The sequence below is a fragment of the Colobus angolensis genome, unplaced genomic scaffold, assembly GCF_000951035.1.
Source record: "Colobus angolensis palliatus isolate OR3802 unplaced genomic scaffold, Cang.pa_1.0 Scaffold211, whole genome shotgun sequence".
Taxonomy (NCBI): Eukaryota; Metazoa; Chordata; class Mammalia; order Primates; family Cercopithecidae; genus Colobus; species Colobus angolensis.
The window spans coordinates 931,682-955,801 of record NW_012115278.1 but is presented as its reverse complement, the minus strand read 5'-3'; the positions used below and the strand labels follow the sequence as shown (position 1 = coordinate 955,801).

The following is a 24,120-nucleotide window of genomic DNA, read 5'->3' as shown; positions in this document are numbered from 1 at the left end:
TGCCCCTGGCTTACCCAGATGCCACACGTGGCTCAGGCTGCAGACCTGGCTTTGCAGTCTGCCCCTGGCTTACCCAGATGCCACATGGGGCTCAGGCTGCAGACCTGGCTATCACATAGTCTGCCCCTGGTTGACCCAGATGCCACATGGGGCTCAGGCTGCAGACCTGGCCCCTGGGCATGGTGAGCACAGATCAAGACACCCTCTCCAAGCGTCACCAGAAATCACAGCCTGGGACGCAGGGCCACGTGCTTTCTCCGGTGGGTCACCGTCCATGCTCTGCACACCTCCAACACATGGAGTTAGGCCATACGTGGCCAATCCAGAATGACATGGTGCCCTCTGCCATGCTCGGGCCCAAGACCCTGCCACTGTGAATGTGATGCCATGGCTCAGAAGCAGCCTGAGCAACACAATCCTGGGACAGATCCCCCTACAGTAGGCCTTCTCACTTCAGGGGGCCACCTTTCACGACACTTGACCTTGGAGATAGTGTGACCCCCAGCGGGATGCGGGCCATCCCTTGGCCCAAAGCCCACGTGTCCCAGGGCTGATCTGCAGCACCACCAGGTATCAGCCAGAGTTCTACCTAGACCCAACCCCAGGGAAACAATACCACCCCCCCACCCACTGAGATGCCCATTGCTCAACAGGAAAGGTCGCATTCAGGGCCATGGGTGGGGCGCGATCCTTGAATCTACACAACCCAATCCCATGGGTCCATTCAGGCACCACACTCCAAGGACCAAGAGCTCTCCTGTTACCCCTGTGGCCCCCCGCAGCCCCTCTGGCCCCCCTCATATGGCCTGGGCAGTTCTGCAGGCCTTACTGGATCACTGCATCTCAGCTGGGTGCTGCCCTGCATTGGGCAGAAGGAATCCTTTCCTGCCTGGACCATCATCACCCATGCAGGGCTTCAGGGAAGGGGTCCTCCTTGGGTCTGATTCCAGAAAAAGTTGCCCTCCAGGAGAACCCTTCCCTCCCAGGTGGAAATTCAGGTCCACTTCCTGAGAAAACCCTTGTGGTTCAAAGGTTAAACCTCAGGGACCCTACACAGTCTGGCTCATGACCAATGTCCCCAGCAGGATCCACTCACCTATGCCAGTCAATACCAGGGGTACCTCCTGGGTGGCACAGCTCACTGAAAGACACAAGGTGAGAACAGGAGCTTAGGAAGGAGCCACCAACGTTCCTCACGCCAGGGAACTGGAACACCAACACCAATCCCACACAGGGAGCCTGGGCTGCGTCACGAAGGAGCGCAGAGACAGGTTGGGCCACCTCCAGATGCCCTTCAGAGCCTCCAGGTCTCCTGCCCAAAATACAGTGGCCTTGTTGGGCACCTCAGGATCCCATAATCCTCTTCCAAAATTCTCACCTAGGTTGGGCCTCAGCGTAATCCTATTGAGCATGATTTTTAAGTCATCACCTCTCTTCAGGACAATATAAAGTTCTCATCATTGACCCAACCTAGGGAACCCCCCTCCTTGCAAAAAAACATCCAGTGGAACCCAGATGTGCTCAGCACTCCTGCTGAGTGCAGGAGACTACGGTGCCAGGATAGGCTGGATCTTCAGTGCACTGGGGGCTGAGCACCTGGCTGATGGACACTGGCCCATGAAAAACGGGCCCAATGCAAGTCTTCCTTCAGTCTTACCATCTAGGGGCACAGGTGGAGGACATGTGACCACCCTCCATTGGGAGAATGGGATGAGTGCCAGCTCACGCTTGCCCCCCTCCATGGACACATGTGATGAGATCCATGTGAAATACTGACTTGTCACCAATGTAGGGCACCCTTGGCCCTCCCTGCCACCAAACCCAGGAAGGATAAGTCAGGCAGTTCACTGGGCTCAGGCAAAATGCCCAGGCTGTGCCATACTACAGGCCCCAAGAGCACTTCCACTGCCCAAAACAGCTCCCCCGCATGACCCCAGGGCAGCCCTGAGAACACTGGGCATAGGCATGGGCCACCAGTCAAGTCACAGCCAACCAAGGTGGCTGGCCCTGATGCCACGTGGCACTGCACACCTGCAGTGGCAAAGCCTGCCCCCGGGCGTGGTGGGGGCAAGTACAGGTACCCTCTCCAAGCTGCACCAGAAATCACATTCTGGGCAGAAGGAACCCTTTCCTGCCTGGAACACTGTCACCCCCAAGTAGGACCCAAGGAGGGAAGGTGTCCTCCTTGGGTCCAATTCCCACAAAAGCCACCCTCCTGGAGAAGCCATCTCTCCCAGGTGGCAAATCAGGTTGGCTGCCTGAGACAACCCTTGTGACTCAAAGGCTGAACCTTGGGGACCCCACACGGCCTGGCTCATGGCCCATAATCCCAGAAGGATCCACTCACCTATGTCAGTCAATGCCAGGGAGCCCATCTGTTCGGAAGAGCTCACTGAAAGACACAAGCGGAGAAAGGGGGCTCAGGGAATAGCCACCCACGTTTCCTGCCCCCAGGGAAGTGGAGCACCAACACCAATTCCAAATATGGAGCATGGGCAGCCTCAGGGAGGAGCACAGATGCCCTTCAGGATCTCCAGGTCTCCAGCCCAAAATACAGTGGCCCTGTTGGGGACCTCAGGATCCCAGTGTCCTCTTTCAAAATTCTCACCTAGGCTGGGCCTCTGCGTAATCCTATTGAGCATGATTTTTAAGTCATCACCTCTCTTCAAGATAATACAAGGTTCTCATCATTGACCCAACCCAGGGCACTCTGCCTCCCTACACAGGCATCTAGCGGGACCTGGATATGGTCACCACAGCTCAGTGCCGGAGACCAGGGTACCAGGAAGGGTCGGAGCGTCAGCGCACCGTGGGCTGAGCACCTGGCTGATGTACCCTGGCCTGGGGCCTGTGGGCCCAACACAAGTCTTCCTCCAGGCTCACCATCTAGAGGGACAGGAGGACATGTGTCAAACCAGGGCCTCACATATCAATGCGGGGAAGGAGCTAAGTGATACTCATGTGATGGAATCCATGCTGAACACTGACCCAACATGGATATGGGGCACCCTTGGCCCTCCCTGCCACCAAACCCTGGAAAGACAGGGCAAGTGGGTCACCTGACTCAGGCAAGATGCCTGGGATGCACCCTACTGCATGCTGCAAGAGCACCTCCATGCCAGCACCAGTTCTCCTGCTCAACCCCATGGCCATACCAGGGACATGGGGCATGGAACAGGGCCACCAACCAGCTCCTGGCCAACCAAGGAGGGTGGCCCAGATGCCAAAAGCTGCTGCAACCTGGCAGTCCCAGAGCCTGTACCTGGGCATGGTGGGTGCCAGACTTGGTGCCCTCTCCAAGCCTGGGGACCTCCAGGGTCACGTGCTTTCACTGGTGGGTCCCAATCCATGCCCTGCACAACTCCAACACACAGAGCTGGGCCACACTCAGCCAATCAGGAACCACACAGTGTCCTCTCCTTTCCGTGTGCTCAAGACCCCACCACCCTAGAGGTGACCCCATGGCTGAGAAGCAGACTGGGCGGCAAATTCCCAGGACAGGTCCCTTTACAGCAGGCCTTTCCACCTCAGGAGGCCCCCCTTCCTGCCACTGGACCTCAAGGAAGGGTTGTCCCCAGCAGGATGGAAGCTTCCCCCTTGGCCCAAAGCCCACAAGTCCCAGGGCCAGCCTGTAGCACCACTGGGTGCCAGCTAGAGCTCAGACCTGACCCAAGCTCACTGAAAGAGTGCCGTCCCCTACCAGGCTCAAGGAGGTGCCACTAAGATGGCCCATTGTTCAACAGGGTTGGTTCCATTCAAGGCCACGGGTGTGGAGCATTCCCTGAATCTCCACAGCCTGACCGTGTGGGCCCAGTCACTCACCCATCTCCAGGGAGAGAGAACTTCAGTGTGACCTCCAGGGTGCACTGCATCCCCTGTGCCCCACCTCCCCATGTGCCTTGGGCAGTACTCCAGGCCTGACCTGGCCACCGAGTTTCAGCTGGGAGCTGCCCTACAATGAGCTGAAGGACCGCCTTTCTGCCTGGACCACTGTCACCCCTGCAGGGCTTCAGGAAAGGCATGCTCCTTGGGTCAGATTCCAAAGGAAGCAGCCTTCCTGGAGAAACCATTCCTCCCTCGTGGGGAGTAGGTTGGCAGCCTAAGAAAACTCTAGTGGCCTGAAGGCTGAATGTCGTGGACCCCATGCTGCATCACTCATGGCCCATGACCAAAACAGGATGTACTCACCTATACTGCTCAAGGCTGGGGGGACCACTTGGACAGAGGAGCTCACTGAAAGACACAGGGGAGAGTAGGCGCTCAGGAAGGAGCCTCCAATATGCCTCGTCCCTGGAGACCCGGAGCCTGGATACCAAGCCAGTACAGGGAGGCTGGGCTGCCCCATGGAGGAGCACAGAGATACAGTTGGGTCCACGAGATGCCCTTCAGGGCCTCCAGGTCCCCAGCCCAAAACACAGGAGCCCTGCAGGGGGCTTTGGGATCCCAGAGTCCTCTTCCAAAATTCTCACCTAGGCTGGGCCTCAGCGTAATCCTATTGAGCATGATTTTTAAGTCATCACCTCTCTTCAGAACATTATAAGATTCTCATCATTGACCCAATCTAGGACAACCCCTCCCCATGCTTGCATTCAGCAGGACCAGGATATGCTCACCATAGCTCAGTGCAGGAGATCAGGGTGCCAGGAAAGGCCTGAGCTTCAGTGCACCTGGGGCTGGAACTGGCTGACAGACACTGGCCCAGAGCCATTGGGCCCAAAGCAAGTCTTCCTCCATGCTCACCATCTGGGGGTACAGGAGGAGGACATATGTCAAAATAGGGCCTCACATCTCCATATGTAGAAGGCATAAGAGATACACATGTAAAGGATTCCATGTGGAACACTGACCCATCACGGATGCAGGGCACCCATGGCCCTCTCCTTCCCCATACCCTGAAAAAACAGGGCAGTCTGTCTTCCCTGTGACTACTGTGCATGAGCCACAGCCATCAACCCGCTCCCAGCCAACCAAGGAGGGTAGCCGGAAGCTACGCACTGTTGCAAACCTGGCAGTCACATAGTCTGCCCCGGACGTGGTGGGCACCCACCAAGGTGCCCTCTCCAAGTGTGCACTGAAAATCACAGCCTGGGGACCTGGGCCACGAGCTTTCAGTGGTGGGACCGCATCCACATCCCACACACCTCCCAAACACAGAGCTGGGCCACACTTGGCCAATCAAGGGCCACATGGTATCTTCTCTTTTCCTTGGTCCCAAGACCCCATCACCCTGGAGGTGACCCCATGGCTCAGAAGAAGGTGGGGTGGCAAATTCCCAGTACAGGATCTCAGACAGTGGGCCTTCCCACCTCAGAATGCCACTGTTACTGTCTCTCAAATTCGGAGAACAGGTTACCCCCAATGCGATGCAGGCTTCCCCTTCAGCCCAAAGCTCACAGATCCCTCCCAGGGCTGGACTGCAGCACCACCAGGCACCAGCCATTTCTCAGCCTTGACCCAACCCCATTGAAACTGCACCACACCCTACCAGGCTCAATACGTGCCACTGGGATGGCCAGTTGCTCAACAGGGTCGACCCCATTCAGGGTCACAGGTGGGATGAGATCCTTGAACCTCCGTGAGTCGACCCTGTCACCACACCCCTGAAACAAGTCTGGGGACTGAGAGCTCGTACGTAACACTTGTGGCACCCCAGAGCCCCCCTCGTGTGGCACTTCTGGTCCCCCTCATGTGGCCTGGACAGTCCTCAAGACCTGACCCACACACCAAGTCTCAACTGGGCGATGTCCTGCATGGGGCTGAAGGAACCCTTTGCTATCTGGACCAACGTCACCCCTGCAGGGCTTCAGGGAAGGCATCCTCCTCGGGTAAGATTCCCAAGGAAGCTGCCCTCCTGGAGAAACCATGCCTCCCTGGTGGGAATTAGGGTCGGCTCCCTGAGGAAACCCTCATGGCCCAAAGTCTGACCCTTGGCAACCCCAAGCAGACTGGCTCATGGACCATGACACCAGCAGGATCCACTCACCTATATTGGTCATTGCAAGGAGGACCCCCTTAGCAGAAGAGCTCACTGAAAGACACAAGGGGAGAACCGGGGCTCAGGGAGGAGCCACCCACATGCCCCACCCCCAAGGAACAACACCACCAAGCCTGCACAGGGAGCCTGGGCTGCTACACAGAGGAGCACAGAGAAAGATCTGGACCACCTCCAGATACCCTTCAGGGCCTCCAGGTCTCCAACCCAAAATACAGTGGCCATGCCAGAAATCTCGGGATCCCAACATCCCCTTCCAAATTTCTCACTTAGGGTGGGCCTCAGTGTAATCCTATTGAGCATGATTTTTAAGTCATCACCTCTCTTCAGGACAATATAAGGTTCTCATCATCGACCCAACCCAGGGCACCCCCTTCGTGCTTATGCATCCAGTGGCACCCAGATGTGCTCACCACAGCTCAGTGCAGGAGACCAGGACACCAGGAAGGGCTGGAGCTTCAGCGCACCGAAGGTTGAACACCTGACTGAGGGACACTGGCCCAGGAAAAGCGAGCCCAACAGAAGTCTCACCATCTAGGGGAACACGTGGAGGACATGTGATCACCTCCATGTGGAGAAGGGGGTGGCGGGTGCCAGTTCACGTTTGCTCCCACTCCATGGACACATATGATGATATTCATGAAAAATACTGACTCGTCACCTATGCAGGGAACCCCTGGCCCTCCCTACCACCGAACCCAGCAAGGGCAAGGCAGGCAGGTCACTGGGCTCAGGCAAAACGCTTAGACTATGCTGGACTGCAGGACCCGAGAGCACCTCCACTGGCCAAATCAGCTTCCTCACAGCACCCTAGAGCTGCCCTGGGAACACTGGGCACAGGCCCAGGCCACCGGCCAGGTCATGGCCAACCAAGGAGGCTGGCCCAGTTGCCATGCGCCACTGCAGACCTGACAGTGGCATAGCCTACCCCTGAGCCTGGTAGGTGGGTGTACAGGCACCCTCTCCAAGCACCGGAAATCATAGCCTGGGGCTGCAGGACCACTTGCTTTTTCTGGTGGGTCCCCATTCATACTCCTCATACTTCCCAGACACAGAGCCAGTCACACATGGCCTAACTGCAGCGACATGGTGCCCTCTCCTTTGCTTGGTCCCAAGACCCTGTCACCCTGGAAGTGACACCATGGCTCCCAAGCAGCCTGAGCAACTAATTCCCAGTACAAGTGCCTCAATAGTGGCTGTTCCCAACTCAGGAGGCCACCCTTCACGACACTTGACCGTAGAGAAAGGGTGGCCCCCAGCTGGATGTGGGCTGCCCCTTGGCCCAAAGCCCATGAGTCCCAGGGCTGACCTGCAGAACCATGAGGTACTGGCCAGAGCCCTGCCTTGACCCAACCCCAGGAAAACCATGCTACCTCCCACCAGGCTCCAGGAGACTCACTGGGATGACCCATTGATCAACAGGGACGGTTGCATTCAGGGTCATGGTGTGGTGCAATCCTTAAATCTCTGAGACCCAACCGAACGGGCCAATTCACGCACCACACTCTGGGGACTAAGAGCTCCCCTGTTACCTCTGTGGCACCTCGTAGCCCCTCTGGCCCCCTTCATGTGGCCTGGGCAGTTCTGGAGGCCGTACTGGAGCACTGAGTCTCAGCTGGGTGCTGCCCTGCATTAAGCAGAAGGAAGTTTCCTGCCTGGACCACCATCACCCTGGCAGGGATTCAGGGAAGGCGTCTTCCTTGGGTCCAATTCCCAAAAAATATTGCCCTCCAGGAGTACCCTTCCCTCCCAGGTGGAAATTCAAGTCCGCTCCCTGAAAAAATCGTTACTCAAAGGCTGAATCTCAGGGACCTCACATGGTCTGGCTCATGACCCGTGACCCCAGTAGGATCCACTCACCTATGCCAGTCAATGCCAGGGGGACCTCCTGGGTGGAAGATCTGAAAGGCACAAGGTGAGAACAGGGGCTCAGGAGGGAGCCACCAATGTTCCCTGCCCCCAGGGAACCGGAGCACCAACACCAACCCCTCACAGGGAGCCTGGGCTGCCTCACAGAGGAGCACAGAGACAGGTTGGGCCACCTCCAGATGCCCTTCAGCACCTCCAGGTCTCCAGGTCTCCAGTTCAACATACAATGGTCCTGGAAGGGACCTCGGGATCCCAGCATCCTCTTGCAAAATTCTCACCTAGGCTGGGCCTCAGCGTAATCCTATTGAGCATGATTTTTAAGTCATCATCTCTCTTCAGGGCAATATCAGGTTCTCATCATTGACCCAACCCAGGGAACACCCTCCCCCCACATCCAGTGCAACCCAGATGTGCTCACCACAGCACAGTGCAGGAGACCAGGGTGCCAAGAAGGGCCAGAGTTTCAGCGCACCAGGAGATGAGCACCTGGCTGACATTGGCCTGGGGCCTGTGGGTCAACACAAGTCTTCCTCCAGGCTCACCATCTGGAGGGACAGGAGGAGGAAATGTGTCTAACCAGGGCCTCACAATCAATGTGGAGAAAGGGCTAAGGGATACTCATGTGATGGGATTCATGCTGAACACTGACCCACATGGACACTGGGCACCCTTGGCCCTCCCTGCCACCAAACCCTGGAAAGACAGGGCAAGCGTGTCACCTGGCTCAGGCAAGATGTCTGGGCTGCACCCTTCTGCGGGCCCCAAGAGCACCTCCACTGCCTGGGCCTGTTCCCACACACAACCCCAGGGCCATACCAGGGACACGGGGCAGAGGACAGGGTCACCAACCAGCTCCTGGCCAACCAAGTATGCTGGCCCAGAGGCCAAGAGCCACTGCAGACCTGGCAGTCCAAGAGATTGCACCTAGGCATGGTGGGCGCTAGCCCTAGTGCCCTCTCCAAGCCTAGCGGCCTCCAGGGTCACATGTTTTCTATGGTGGGTCCCCATCCATGCCCTGCCCAACTCTGACACACAGAGTTGGGTCACACTCAGCCCATCAGGAACCACATGGTGTATTCTCCTTTTCTTGGGCTCAAGACCCTGCCACCCTGAGGTGACCCCCATGACTCAGAAGCAGCCTGGGCAGCAAATTCCCAGAACAGGTCACTCAACAGCAGGTCTTACCACCTCACAAGGACACCCTTTTCACCATTGGACCTCAAGGAAGGCTTGTCCCCAGCAGGATCAGAGCTGCTCCCTTGGCCCAAAGCCCACAAGTCCCTGGGCCTGCAGCACCACCAGGTGCCAGCCAGAGCTCAGCCTTGACCCAACCTCATTGAAACAGTGCCATTCCCCACCAGGCTCAAGGAGGTGCCACTAAGATGTCCCATTGCTCAATAGGGTTGGGTCCTATTCAAGACTATGGGTGTGGAACATTCCTTGAATCTCCACAGCCTGACCATGTGGACCCAGTCACTCACCCCTCTCCAGGGAGGGAGAACTCCAGTGTGACTTCCAGGGCACACTACATCCCCTGTTCCTGCCCTCCTCTCCATGTGCCCTGGGCAGTACTCCAGGCCTGACCTGGCCACCAAGTTTCAGTTGGGAGCTGCCCTACGTTGGGTTGAAGGAACCCCTTCCTGCCTGGACCACTGTCACCCCTGCAGGGCTTCAGGAAAGATGTGCTCCTTGGGTCAGATTCCAAAGGAAGCAGCCCTCCTGGAGAAACCATCCCTCTCTCGTGGGGAGTAGGTTGGCAGCCTGAGAAAACCCTAGTGGCCTGAAGGCTGAATGTCGGGGACCCCATGCTGCATCACTCATGGCCCATGACCAAAACAGGATGTACTCACGATGTACTCACCTATGCTGCTCAAGGCCAGGGGGTCCACTTGGACAGAGAAGCTCACTGAAAGACACAGGGGAGAGTGGAGGCTCAGGAAGGAGCCTCCAACATGCCCTGTCACCAGAGACCTGGAGCCCGGACACCAAGCCAGCACAGGGAGCCTGAGCTGCCTCACAGAGAAGTGCAGAGATAGGGTTGGGTCCACCAGATGTCCTTCAGGGCATCAAGGTCTCCATCCCAAAATACATTTGCTCTGTCAGGGACCTCAGAATCCCAGTGCCCTCTTCCAAAATTCTCACCTAGGCTGGGCCTCAGCGTAATCCTATTGAGCATGATTTTTAAGTCATCATCTCTCTTCAGAACAATATAAGGTTCTCATCACTGACCCAACCCAGGGCACCCTCCTGTCCCTAGCGCACGTATCCAGCAGGACCCAGATGGGCTTACCACAGCTCAGCGCAGAAGCCAAGGGCTCCAGGAAGGTCCTCAGCTTCAGCGCACTAGGGGCTGGGTGCCTGGCTGACTGACATTGGCCCAGGGATAGTGGGCCCAACACAAGTTTTCCTCCGGGGCCACCATCTAGGGAGACAGGAGGAAGACATGTGTCAAAACTGACCTCCATGTTGGGAAGGGGGTTGGGGGTGCCAGCTCACCCTTGCTCGACCTCCATGGACACATGTGGTGAGTTCAATGTGAAATACTGACTTGTTAAGTACGCAGTGCACTGGTGGCCCTCCCTTCCACCGAACCCAGAGAGGACAGGGCAGGTAGGTCACTGGGTTTCAGCAAAACACCCAGGCTGCATCATACTGCAGGCCCTGAGAGCACCTCCACTGTCCAAAACAGCTCCCCTGCATGACCCCAGGGCTGTACTGGGACCGTTTGGCACAGACCCAGGCCACCAACCAGGTCACGGCCAACCAAGGAGGCTGGCTCAGATGTCACACTCTGCTGCAAACCTGGTAGTTGCATAGCCTGCCACTGGGCATGAAGGGCACACATCCAGGCACCCTCTCCAAGTGTGCAACAGAAATCACAGCCTGGTGCTGCAGGGCCATGTGCTTCCTCTGGTGGGTCCCCATCCATACTCTGCAAACTCCCACACATAGAGACAGCCACATGGCCAATCAGGAGCCACATGGTGCCCTCTGCTTTGCTTGGGCCCAAGACCCTGCCACCCTGGAATATGACCCCAAAGCTTAGAAGAAGCTTGAGCAACAAATTCCCGGGACACGTCCCTCAACAGCAGGCCTTCCCACCTCAGGAGGCCACCTTTTCAGACACTTGACATTGGAAAAAGGGTGACCACCAATGGGATGCAGGTTCCCCCTTGGCCCAATGCCCATGAGTCCCAAGGCTGACCTGCAGAAGCCACCAGGTGCTGGCCAGAGCTCTGCCTTGACCCAACCCCAGGGAAACAATACCACCTCCCACCTCCACCAAGCTCCAGGAGACCCACTGGGATGGCCCATTGCTCAACAGGGACGGTCCTATTCAGGGCCATGGTGGTGCATGATCCTTTAATCTCCATGACCCAACCCAAGAGGCCCATTTGTGCATGACACACCAAATACTGAGAGCTCCTATGTGACCCCCATGGTACCCAGAGCTCCTCTGTCCCCCTCATGTGGCCTGGGAAATCCTCGAGGCCTGATCCCAGCATGGACTCTCAGCTATGAGCTGCCCTGTGCAGGGTGGAAGGAACCCTTTCCTGCCTGGACCACCATCACGCCTGCAGGGCTTCAGGGAAAGTGTCCCCCTTGGATCCGATTCCCAAAATAGCGGCCTTCCTGGAGAACCTATGCCTCCCCAGTGGTAATTCAGGTCGGTTCCCTGAGAAAACCCTCGTGGCCGGAAGGGGGACCCTTGGTGACCCCACGTGGCCTGGTTCATGGCCCATGACCCCAGCAGGATCCACTCACCTATGCCCATCAATGCCAGGGAGCCCACCTGGGCAGAAGAGCTCACTGAAAGACACAGGGAGAACCAGAGCTCAGTAAAGAGCCAACAACGTTCCCTGGCCCAGGGAACTGGAGCACCAACACCAAGCCCACAAAAGGAGCCTGGGCTGCCTCACAGAGGAGCACAGAGACAGGTTGGGTCACCTCCAGATGCCCATCAGAGCCTTGAGGTCTCCAGCCCAAAACACAGGGTCCCTGCAGGGGACTTCGGGATCCCAGTGTCCTCTTCCAAAATTCTCACCTAGGCTGGGCCTCAGCGTAATCCTATTGAGCATGATTTTTAAGTCATCACCTTTCTTCAGAACAATATAAGGTTCTCATCATTGACCCAACCCAAGGCACCCCACTCCCTGCACATGCATCCAGCAGGACCATGATATGCTCACCACAGTTCAGTGCAGGAGACCAGGGCACCAGGAAAGGCCTGAGCTTCACTGCACCAGGGGCTGGGAACCTGTCTGACAGACACTGGCCCAGGGTCATTGGGCCCAATGCAAGTCTTCCTCTGGGCTCACCATCTGGGAGTACAGGAGGAGGATGTGTCCAAATAGGTCCTCACATCTCCATATGGAGGGGTAAGAGATACCCACGTAATGGGTTCCATGTGGAACACTGACCCATCACGGAGGCAAGGCACCCTTGGCCCTCCCCTGCCCTGAAAAAACAGGGCAGTCTGCCTGCCCTGTGACCACTGGGCATGGGCCACGGCCACCAACCAGCTCCCAGCCCACCAAGGAGGGTAGCTCGGAAGCTACGCACCATTGCAAACCTGGCAGTCACATAGCCTGCCCCTGGATGTGGTGGGCACGTGCTGAGGCACCCTCTCCAAGTGTGCACTGAAAATCACAGCCTGGGGACCTGGGCCACATGCTTTCACTGGTGGGACCCCATCCACATCCCACACACCTCCCCAACAGACCTGGGCCACACCTGGCCAATCAAGGGCCACATGGTATCTTTTCCTTTCCTTGGGCCCAAGACCCCACAACCCTGGAGGTGACCACATGTCTCAGAAGAAGCCAGGGCAGCAAATTCCCAGTATAGGACCCTAGACAGTGGGCCTTCCCACCTCAGAATGCCACTGTTAACCATTACTCAAACTCGGAGAATGGGTTACCACCAGTGGGATGTGGGCTACCCACTTAGCGCAAAGCCCATGGGTCCCAGGGCTGGCCAGCAGCAGCACCAAGCGTCATACAGATCTCAGCATTGGCTCAACCCTATTGAAACTGCACCACACCCCACCAGGCTCAATACGTGCCACTGGGATGGCCTGTTGCTCAACAGTGTTGGCCCCATTCAGGGTCACAGGTGGGATGAGATCCTTGAAAGTCAACAACCCAATCCCATCACCACCCCCACGAAACAAGTCTGGGGACTGAGAGCTCCTGCATGACACCCATGGCACCCTAGAGCCCTTGTGGCCCCCCTCATGTGGCCTGGGCAGTCCTCAAGGCCTGACCCGCACATCAAGTCTCAACTGGGTGATGTCCTGCATGGGGCTGAAGGAACCCTTTGCCATCTGGACCATCGTCACCCCTGCAGAGCTTCAGGGAAGGCATCCTCCTCGGGTAAGATTCCCAAGGAAGCTGCCCTCCTGGAGAAACCATCCCTCCCTCGTGGGAATTCAGGTCAGTTCCCTGAGGAAACCCTCGGGTCCTGAAGTCTGACCCCTGGTGAACCCATGTGGCCTGGCTCATGGCCCATGACGCCAGTAGGATCCACTCACCTATGTTGGTCAATGCCAGGAGGCCTCCTCTTGGCAGAAGAGCTCACTGAAAGAAACAAGGGGAGAACAGGGGCTCAGGGAGGAGATACTGACGTGTCCCATCGCTGGGGAACAGGAAGGCCAACACCAAGCCCACACAGGGAGCCTGGGCTGCCTCATGGAGGAGCACAGAGAAAGAGTTGGGCCACCTCCAGATGCCCTTCAGGGCCTCCATCCAAGCCAAAATACAGTGGCCCTGCTGGAAATCTCGGGAGCCCAGCATCTTCTTCCAAAATTCTCACCTAGGTTGGGCCTCAGCGTAATCCTATTGAGCATGATTTTTAAGTCATCACCTCTCTTCAGCACAATATAAGGTTCTCATCATTGACCCAACCCAGAGAACGCCCTCCCCACACAAACATCCAGTGGAACCCGGATGTGCTCACCACAGCTCAGTGCAGGAGACCAGGGCACCAGGAAGGGCTGGAGCTTCAGTGCACTGGGGGCTGAGCACCTGGGTGACGGACACTGGCTCAGGAAAAGCAGGTCCAGTGGAAGTCTTCCTCAATTCTCATCATCTGGGGGCACAGGTGGAGGACATGTGACCACCCTCCATGTGGAAAAGGGGGTGTTGGGTACCAGCTCATGCTTGCTTTCCCTCCATGGACACATGTGATGAGATCCATGCAAAATACTGACTCATCACTGACCAGGGCACCCTTGGCCCTCCCTGCCACCAAACTCAGGAAGGACAAGGCAGGCAGGTCACTGGGCTCAGGCAAAACGCCCAGATTGTGCTGTATTTCAGGCCTGGAGAGCACCTCCACTGCTCAAAGCAGCTCCCCTGTATGACACCAGGGCTGCCCTGGGACCACTGGGCACAGGCCTGGGCCACCAGCCAGGTCATGGCCAACCAAGGAGGCCAGTCAATGCCAGGGTACCCACCTTGGTGGAAAAGCTCACTGAAAGGGAGAACAGGGGCTCGGGAAAGAGTCACCAACCTGTTCCGTCCCTGGGGTACCAGAGCACCAGCACCAAGCCTGGACAGGGAGCCTGGGGACCTCCTTCATGCAGGATCAGAGAGGCAGGGTTGGGCCCCTACCAGATGCCCTTTCAGGGACTCCAAGTCTCCAGCTCAAAATACAGTGTGGCTCTGCCAAGGACCTCAGAATCCTATCGCCCTCTTCCAACATTCTCACCTAGGCTGGGCCTCAGCGTAATCCTATTGAGCATGATTTTTAAGTCATCACCTCTCTTCAGAACAATATAAGGTTCTCATCACCAACCCAACTCAGGGCACTCCCCTCCCCACACATGCATCCAGCGGGACCCGGTTGTGCTCACCACAGCCCAGTGCAAGAGACCAGGGAACCAGGAAGGGTTGGAGTTTCAGTGCACTAGGAGCTGAGCACCTGACTGATGGACACTGGCCCCGGGGCCTTCGGGCCCAACTCAAGTCTTTCTCTAGGGTCACCATCTGTAGGGAAAGGAGGAGGACATGTGTCCAACCAGGGCCTCATGTATCAATGCAGGGAAGGTGGTTAGGGGATACCCTTGTGATGGGATCCCTACAGAACACTGACCCAACACGGACGTGGAGTGAGCACCCTTGGCCCTCCCTGCCACCAAACCCTGAAAAGACAGGGCAAGCGGGTTACTGGGCTCAGGCGAGAGGTCTGGGCTGTGCCCTACTGCAGGCCCCAAGAGCACCTCCACTGCCCGGGCCGGATTCCCTGAGCAACCCCAGGTTGCACTGGGACCAGGGCAACCAACCTGCTCAAGGTTGGTTGAGTCAAGGAGGCTGGTCCTGATGCCAAGAGCCACTCAGACCTGGCAGTCACAAAGCCTGCCCCAGGCATGGTAGGGCCACCCTGGTGCCCACTCCAAGCATGCACCAGAAATCAAAGTCCAGGGGCTTCCAGGGCCACATGCTTTCTCTGATGAGCCCCATCCATGCCCTGCACACCTCCCACACACAGAGCCGGGCCACACTCAGCCAATCAGGAACCACATGGTCCTCTCCTTTCTGTGGGCTCAAGACCCTGCCACCCTATAGGTGACTCCATGGCTCAGAAGCAGCCTAGGTGGCAAATTCCCAAGACAAGTCCCCTTGACAGCAGGTCTTCCCACCTCAGGAGGCCACTCTTCCCACCACTAGACCTCAAGGAAGGGATTACTCCAGTGGGACAGGAGCTGCCCCCTGGGCCTAAAGCCCATGAGCCCCAGGGCCGACCCGCAGCACCACCAGGCAACAGCTCAGTCTTGACCCAACTGCATTGAAACAGCGCCACCCCCAACAGGCTCAAGGAAGCACCACTAAAATGGCCCATTGCTCAACAGGGTTGGTCCCGTTCAGGGCTGTGGGTGGGGCTCATTCTTCAAATCTCCGCAGCCTGACTGGAGGAGCCCTATCACCCACCCCTCTTGGAGGAAGAACTCCAGCATGATCCCCAGGGCACCCCAGAGCCCCTGTGGCCTCCATCATGTGGCCTGGGCAGTCCTCGAGGCCTGACCTGCCCACCGAGTTTCAGCTGGGAGCTGCTCTGTTGGGCTGAAGGAACCCTTTCCTGTCTGGACCACCGTCACCCTGCAGGGCTTCAGGAAATACGTGCTCCTAGGGTCAAATTCCCAAGGAAGCGATCCTCCTGGAGGAACCATCCCTCCCGGTGGGTATTTGGTTGGCTCCCTGAGAAAACCCTAGTTGGCCCAAAGGCTGATTCTCGATGACCCCATGCTGCCTCACTCATGGCCCATGACCCCAACAGGATGCGCTGACCTATGCCACTCAAAGCCAGGAGACTCACCTGGGCGGAAGAGCTCACTGAAAGACACAGGGAAGAAGGAGGGCTCAGGAAGGGGCCGCCAAATTGCCCTGTCCCCGGGGAAGTGGAGCACGGACACCAAGCCTTCAAGGGGAGCCTGGGCTCCCTTTGAAGCCCAGGAGCACACAGACAGCGCTGGGCCCCCACAAGATGCCCTTCACGTTCTCAAGTTCTCCAGTGCAAAAAAGTGTGGCCTTGCTAGAGATCTTTGGATCCCCGCATCGTCTTTCCTAATTCTTACCTATCCTGGGCTTCAGTGTAATCCTATTGAGCATGATTTTTAATTCATCACCTTTCTTCAGAACAATATAAGGTTCTCATCATCAGCCTAACCCAGGGCACACCCCTCCCCGCGCATGCTTCTAGCAGGACCCTGATGTGCTCACCCCGGCTCAGTGCAGGAGCTGAGCATGCCAGCAAAAGCCCAAGCTTCAGCACACTTGGAGCTGGGCACCTGGCTGACTGACATTGGCCCAAGAACAGTGGGCCCAATGCAAGTCTTTCTTCGGTCTCACCATCTGGGGGACACTGACCTCCGTGTGGGGAAGGCAGTAGGGGGTGGGAGCTCACATTTGCTCGCCCTCCATGGACACATGCGATGAGATCCATGTGAAGTACTGACTCATCACCAACGCAGGGCACCCTTAGCCCTCCCTGCCACCAAACCCTGGAGGAAAAGGGCAGGCAAGTCACTAGACTCAGGCAAAATGCACGGGTTGTGTCATACTGCAGGCCCCGAATCCATCTCCACTGCCAAAGATGGCTCCCCACACGACCCCACAAGTGGGCATGGGCCAGGGCCATGAGGCAGCTCATGGCCAACCAAGGTGGCTGGCCCAGATGCCACACACCGCTGCAGACCTGGCTATCGCATAGTCTGCCCCTGGGCGTGCTGGGCACGCATCAAGATGCCATCTCCAAGTGTGTATAGAAACCACAACCTAGAGCTGCAGGGTCACATGCTTTCTCTGGTGGGTCACCATCCATGCTCTCTCCACCTCACACACACAGAGCTAGGCCACACTTGCCCAATCCGGAGCAACATGGTGCCCTCTCCTTTGCTTGTTCCCAAGACCCCATCACCCTGGAGGTGATGCCATGGCTTAGAAGCAGCCTGAGCAGAAAATCCTAGGATAGGTTCCTTGACAGCAAGCTTTCCCACTTCAGGAGGCCACCCATCACGACACTTGACTTCGGAGATAGGATGACCCCCAGGGGATGCAGGTTGTCCCTTGGCCAAAAGCCCACGAGTCCCAGGGCTGACCTTCAGCACTACCAGGTGCCGGCCAGAGCTCCACCTTAACCCACTCACAGGGAAACAACTCTGCCCCCCATCAGCCTCCAGGAGACCCACTGAGATGGCCCATTGCTAAACAGGGACAGTCGCATTCAGGGCCATAGGTGGGACACAATCCTTGAATCTCCACAACTCAGCACCATGGGTCCATTCACACACCACACTTTGGGGACCAAGAGCCCTCCATTATCCCCATGGCACTCCGTAGCCCCTCTGGCCCCCCTCATGTAGCCTGGGCAGTCCTCAAGACCCTACCACAGCACCAAGTCTCAACTGGGCACTGTCCTGCTTTGGGCAGAAGGAACCCTTTCCTGCCTGGACCACCATCACCCCTTCAGGGCTTCAGAGAAAGTGTCCTCCTTGGGTCTGATTCCAAAAAGGCTGCCTTCCAGGAGAATACTTCCATTTCAGGTGGAAATTCAGGTCTGCTCTCTGAGAAAACCCTTGTGGCCCAAAGGCTGATCCTCGGGGACCCCACATGGTCTGGCTCATGATCCATAACACCAGCAGGATCCACTTACCTATGTCAGTCAATGCCAAGTGGCCCTCCTAGGTGAAAGAGCTCACTGAAAGACAAAGGCGAGAACAGGGACTCAGGAAGGAGCCACCAACATTCCCTGCCCCCGGGGAATGGGAGCACCGACACCAAGCCCACACAGGGAACCTAGAGCACAGAGATAGGTTGGACCACCTCCAGATGCCCTTCAGAGCCTCCAGGTCTCCAGTCCAAAATACACTGGCCCTGTTGGGAACCTTGGGATCCCAGCACCCTTTTCCAAAATTCTCCCCTAGGCTGGGCCTCAGCGTAATCCTATTGAGCATGATTTTTAAGTCATCACCTCTCTTCAGAAGAATATAAGGTTCTCATCATTGACCCAACCCAGAGAACCCCCTCCCCACACAAACATCCAGTGGAACTCGGATGTGCTCACCACAGCGCAGTGCAGGAGACCAGGGCACCAGGAAGGGCTGGAGCTTCAGTGCACTGAGGGCTAAGCACCTGGCTGATGGACACTGGCCCAGGAAAAGCGAGCCCAACAGAAGCCTCACCATCTGGGGGAATAGGTGGAGGACACTCCCTCCATGTGGAGAAGGGAGTGTTGGGTGCCAGCTCATGCTTGCTCCCCCTCCATGGACACATGTGACGAGATCCATGCAAAATACTGACTCATCACCTTCGCAGGTGTCTCTCCCTGCCACCGAAGCCATGAAGGACAAGGCAGGTAGGTCACTGGGCTCAGGCAAAATGCCCAGGGTATACAGGACTACAGGACCTGAGAGCACTTTCGCTGGCCAAAACGGCTCCTCCGCATGACCCCAGGGATGCCCTGGGACCACTGGGCACAGGTCCGGGCCGCCAGCCAGGTCACAGCCAACCAAGGAGGCTGGCCCATATGCCATGCACCGCTGCAGACTTGACAGTGGCATACCCTGCCCTTGGGCATGCGGGGCGTGCATACAGGCACCCTCTCCATGCAGGCACCAGAAAAGACAGCCTGGGGCCTCAGGGCCACTTGTTTTCTCTGGTGGGTCCCCATCCATACTCCACATACCTCCCAGACGCAGAGCCAGTCACACATAGCCAATCTGGAGACTCATGGTGCCCTCCCCTTTGCTTGGTCCCAAGACCCCGCCACCATGGAGGTGATACCATGACTCCCATGCAGCCTGAGCAACAAATTCCCAGTACAGGTGCCTCAGTAGTGGTCCTTCCCAACTCAGGAGGCCATCTTTCACACTTGGGTGGCCCCCAGCGGGATGTGGGCTGCCCCTTGGCCCAAAGCCCATGAGTCCCAGGACTGACCTGCAGCACCACCAGGTGCCAGCCAGAGCCAACCTTGACCCAACTGCAGGGAAACAACCCACCCCCCACCAGGCTCCAGGAGACCCACTGGGATGGCCCGTTGCTCAACAGGGATGGTCGCATTCAGGGCCATGGGTAGGGTGGGATCCTTGAATCTCTGCTACCCAACCCCATGGACCCGTTCACACACCATACTCCAGGGACCAAGAGCTCCCTTGTTACAGCATGGCACCCCGTAGCTCCTCTGGTCCCCCTTATGTGGCCCTGTTCTCATCATTGACCCAACCTAGGGAACCCCCTCCCTGCACAAACAACCAGTGGAACCCAGATGTGCTCACCACAGCACAGTGCAGGAGAGCAGGGTGCCAGGAATGGTCAGAGTTTTAGCCCACTGGGGGCTGAGCACCTGGCTGACAGACACTGGCCCTCAGCCTGTGTGTCCAACACAAGTCTTCCTCCAGGCTCACCATCTGGAGAGACAGGAGGAGGACATGTGTGCCCAACCAGGGCCTTACACACCAATGCAGGGAAGGGGTTAAGGGAAACCCATGTGATGGGATCCATACTGAACACTGACCCAATATGGATACTGGGTACCCTTGGCCCTCCCTGTCATGAAACCCTGGAAAGACAGGACAAGCATGTCACCTGACTTGGGCAAGGTGCCTGGGCTGCACTCTACTGCAGGCCCCAAGAGCACCTCCACTGCTCAGGCCGGTTCCCACACATGACCCCACAGCCATACTGGGGACACAGGGAACAGGACAGGGCCATCAACCAGCTCCTGGCCAACCTAGGTGGTTGGCCCAGATGCCAACAGCCACTGCAGATCTGGCTGTCCCAGAGCCAGCACCTGAGCGTGGTGGGCACAAGCCCTGGCACCCTCTCCGAGCCTAGGGACCACATGCTTTCTCTGGTGGGTACCCATCCATGCCCTGCTCAACTCCACCACACAGAGCCCAGTCATACTCAGGCAATCAGGAACCAGATGGTGTCAACTCCTTTCCTTGGGCTCAAGACCTTGCCACCCTGAGGTGACCCCTGCTCCCTTGACCCAAAACCCCCAAGTCTCAGAGCCAGCCTGCAGCACCACCGGGTGCCAGCCAGAGCTCAGCCTTGACCCAACCTCATTGAAACAGTGCCATTCCCCACCAGGCTCAAGGAGGTGCCACTAAGATGGCCCATTGCTCAACAGGGTTGGTCCCATTCAAGGCCATGGGTGTGGAGCATTCCTTGAATCTCCACAGCCTGACCGTGTGGACCCAGTCACTCACCGCACTCCAGGGAGAGAGAACTCCAGTGTGACCTCCAGGGTGCACTGCATCCCCTGTGCCCCATCTCCCCAGGTGCCTTGGGCAGTACTCCAGGCCTGACCTGGCCACCAAGTTTCAGCTGGGAGCTGCCCTACATTGGGTTGAAGGAACCCCTTCCTGCCTGGACCACTGTCACCCCTGCAGGGCTTCAGAAAAGATGTGCTCCTTGGGTCAGATTCCAAAGGAAGCAGCCCTCCTGGAGAAACCATCCCTCCCTCGTGGGGAGTAGGTTGGCAGCCTGAGAAAACCCTAGTGGCCTGAAGGCTGAATGTCGTGGACCCCATGCTGCATCACTCATGGCCCATGACCAAAACAGGATGTACTCACCTGTGCCGCTCAAGGCTGGGGGGACCACTTGGACAGAGGAGCTCACTGAAAGACACAAGGGAGAGTAGGGGCTCAGGAAGGAGCCTCCAATGTGCCCTGCCCCTGGGAACCTGGAGCCCAGATACCAAGCCAGTGCAGGGAGCCTGGGCTGTCTCACGGAGGAGTGCAGAGACAGGGTTGGGTCCACCAGATGCCATTTAGGGCCTCAAGGTCTCCAGCCCAAAATACATTTGCTCTGTCAGGGACCTCAGAATCCCAGTGCCCTCTTCCAAAATTCTCACCTAGGCTGGGCCTCAGCATAATCCTATTGAGCATGATTTTTAAGTCATCACCTCTCTTCAGGACAATTTAAGGTTCTCATCATTGGCCCAACCCAGGGTATCCCCTCCTTGCGCATGCATCCAGCAGGACCCAGATGGGCTGACCACAGCTCAGTGCAGGAGCCAAGAGTACCAGGAAGGGCCCAAGCTTCAGCACACTGGGGGTGGGTACCTGGCTGACTGACACTGGCCCAGGGACAGCAGGCCCAACACAAGTTTCCTTCTGAGGTCACCATCTGGGGAGACAGGAGGAAGACTTGTGTCCAAACTGACCTCCATGTGGGGAAGGGGGTCAGGGGTGCCAGCTCACCCTTGCTCGCCCTCCATGGACACATGTGATGAGTTCAATGTGAAATACTGACTTGTTAAGTATGTGGTGCACTGTTAAGTATGTGGCCCTCCCTTCCACCGAACCTAAAAAGGAAATGGCAGGTGGGTCACTGGGCTTGAGCAAAAAACGTAGGCTGCACCATAGACAGGCCCCCAGAGCACCTCCACTGTTCAAAATGGCTCCCCTGCATGACCCCAGGGCTGCCCTGGGGCCACTAGGCACAGACCTGGGCCACCAGCCAGGTCACAGCCAACCAAGGAGGCTGGCCCAGATGTCACACCCTGCTGAAAACCTGGCAGTTGCAAAGCCTGCCACTGGGCATGGCACACTTGTCCAGGCACCCTCTCCAAGCATGCACCAGAAATCATAGCCTGGGGCTGCAGTGCCAACGTGCTTTCTCTGGTGGGTCCCCATCCATACTCCATACACCTCCCCCACACACAGACAGCCACACTTGGTCAATCGGGAGACACATGGTGCTCTCTCTTTTGCTTGGGCCCAAGACCCCGTCACCCCGGATGTGACCCCAAAGCTCAGAAGAAGCTTGAGTGACAAATTCCTGGGACACGGCCCTCGACAGCAGGCCTTCCCACCTCAGGAGGCCACCCTTCCAGATACTTGACGTTGGAAAAAGGGTGAACCCCCACTGGGATGCAGGCTCCCCCTTGGCCCAATGCCCATGAGTCCCAGTGCTGACCTGCAGCACCATCAGGTGCCGGTCAGAACTCCGCTTTCACCCAACCCCAGGGAAAAAACACCACCCCCCAACCAGGCTCCAGGAGACCCACTGGGATGGCTCATTGCTCAACAGGGACCGTCCCATTCAGGGCCATGGTAGGGTGAGATCCTTGAATCTCCATGACCAAACCCAAGAGGCCCATTTGTGCACCACATGCCAGGCACCGAGAGCTCCCATGTGACCCCTGTGGCGCCCCAGAGGCTCTCAGTCCCCCTCACGTGGCCTGGGCAATCCTTGAGGTCTGACCCAAGCCCCGAGTCTCAGCTAGGAGCTGCCCTGTGTGGGGCTGAAAAAAACCCTTTCCTGCCTGGACCACCATCACCCCTGCAGGGCTTCAGAGAAAGTGTCCCCCTTGGGTCTGATTCTCCAAAACGCCACCCTCCTGGAGAACCTATGCCTCCCCGGTGGGAACTCAGGTTGGCTTCCTGAGAAAAAACCCTTATGGCCATAACACTGACCCTCGGGGACTCATGTGGCCTGGCTCATGACCCATGACCCCAGCAGGATCCACTCACCTATGCCAGTCAATGCCAGGGGGCCTGCCTGGGCAGAAGAGCTCACTGAAAGACACAGGGAAGAACAGGGGCTGAGGGAGGAGCCACCAATGTTTCCTGGCCCAGGGAACTGGAGTGTCACAGCAAGCCCACAGAGGGAGCCTGGGCTGCCTCATAGAGGAGAGCAGAGACAGGTTGAGCCACCTCCAGATGCCCTTCAGAGCCTTGAAGTCTTCAGCCTAAAATACAAGGGCCCTGCTGGGGACTTTGGGATCCGAGTGTCCTCTTCCAAAATTATCACCTAGGCTGGGCCTCAGCGTAATCCTATTGAGCATGATTTTTAAGTCATCACCTCTCTTCAGAACATTATAAGGTTCTCATCATTGACCCAACCTAGGACAACCCCTCCCCGCACTTGCATCCAGCAGGACCAGGATATGCTCACCACAGCTCAGTGCAGGAGACCAGGGCACCAGGAGAGGCCTGAGCTTCAGTGTACCTGGGACTGGGAACTGGTTGACAGACACTGGTCCAGGGCCATTGGGCCCAATGCAAGTCTTCCTCCAGGCTCACCATCTGGGGGAACAGGAGAAGGACATGTGTCCAAATAGGTCCTCACATCTCCATGTGGAGAAGGGGGTAAGGGATATCCCTGTAATGGGTTCCATGTGGAACACTGACTGGTCGTGGATGCAGGGCACCCTTGGCTGTCCCCATCACCAAATCCTGAAAAAGCAGGGCAGGCTGGTCACTGGGTTCGGGCCAGACACCTGGGCTGCACCCTACTTCTGGTCGGGAGAACACCTCCACTGGCCCCGCCAGCTCCCCTGCATGATCCCAGGGTTGCCCTGTGACCACTGGGCATGGGCCACGGCCACCAGCCCGCTCCTGGTCAACCAAGGAGGGTAGACTGGAAGCTATGCACCATTGCAAACCTGGCAGTCACATAGCCTGCCTCTGGGCATGGTGGGCACCCACTGAGGAGCCCTCCCCAAGTGTGCACTGAAAATCACAGCCTGGGGACCCAGGCCACGTGCTTTCACTGGTGGGACCCCATCCATAACCCACACACCTCCCAAACAGAGAGCCGGGCCACACTCGGTCAATCAAGGGCCACATGGTATCTTCTCGTTTCCTTGGGCCCAAGATCCCGCAAACCTGGAGGTGACCCCATGGCTCAGAAGCCGGGATGGCAAATTCCCGGTACAAGACCCTAGACAGTGGACCTTCCCACCTCAGAATGCCACTGTTACTGCCACTCAAACGTGGAAAACAGGTGACCCCCATGGGATACAGGCTG

The 24,120-nt window shown here is 57.4% G+C and overlaps 1 protein-coding gene and 1 long non-coding RNA gene across 2 annotated transcripts; both read right to left on the bottom strand.

The window, feature by feature from the left end:
• Window positions 1-448: 448 nt before the first annotated feature.
• Window positions 449-13,866, bottom strand: LOC105512433. Its single transcript, XM_011942887.1, has 16 exons — window positions 13,820-13,866; window positions 13,395-13,440; window positions 12,052-12,183; window positions 11,627-11,671; window positions 10,152-10,283; window positions 8,280-8,406; window positions 8,140-8,162; window positions 7,853-7,945; window positions 5,984-6,028; window positions 4,614-4,743; window positions 4,314-4,423; window positions 4,189-4,233; window positions 2,701-2,886; window positions 2,348-2,392; window positions 1,097-1,141; window positions 449-555 (listed from the first exon to the last, which is right to left on the bottom strand). The coding sequence occupies exons 3-16, from the start codon at window positions 12,146-12,148 to the stop codon at window positions 449-451; spliced, it is 1,230 nt and encodes a 409-aa protein (XP_011798277.1). The 5' UTR covers window positions 12,149-12,183; window positions 13,395-13,440; window positions 13,820-13,866.
• Window positions 13,867-14,724: 858 nt separating this feature from the next.
• On the bottom strand, window positions 14,725-23,320 carry LOC105512413. The gene is made up of 6 exons (XR_001001846.1): window positions 23,266-23,320; window positions 22,842-22,886; window positions 19,635-19,766; window positions 18,421-18,545; window positions 18,014-18,058; window positions 14,725-14,850 (listed from the first exon to the last, which is right to left on the bottom strand). It is a non-coding gene; the product is annotated as an uncharacterized LOC105512413 (long non-coding RNA).
• Window positions 23,321-24,120: the final 800 nt, after the last annotated feature.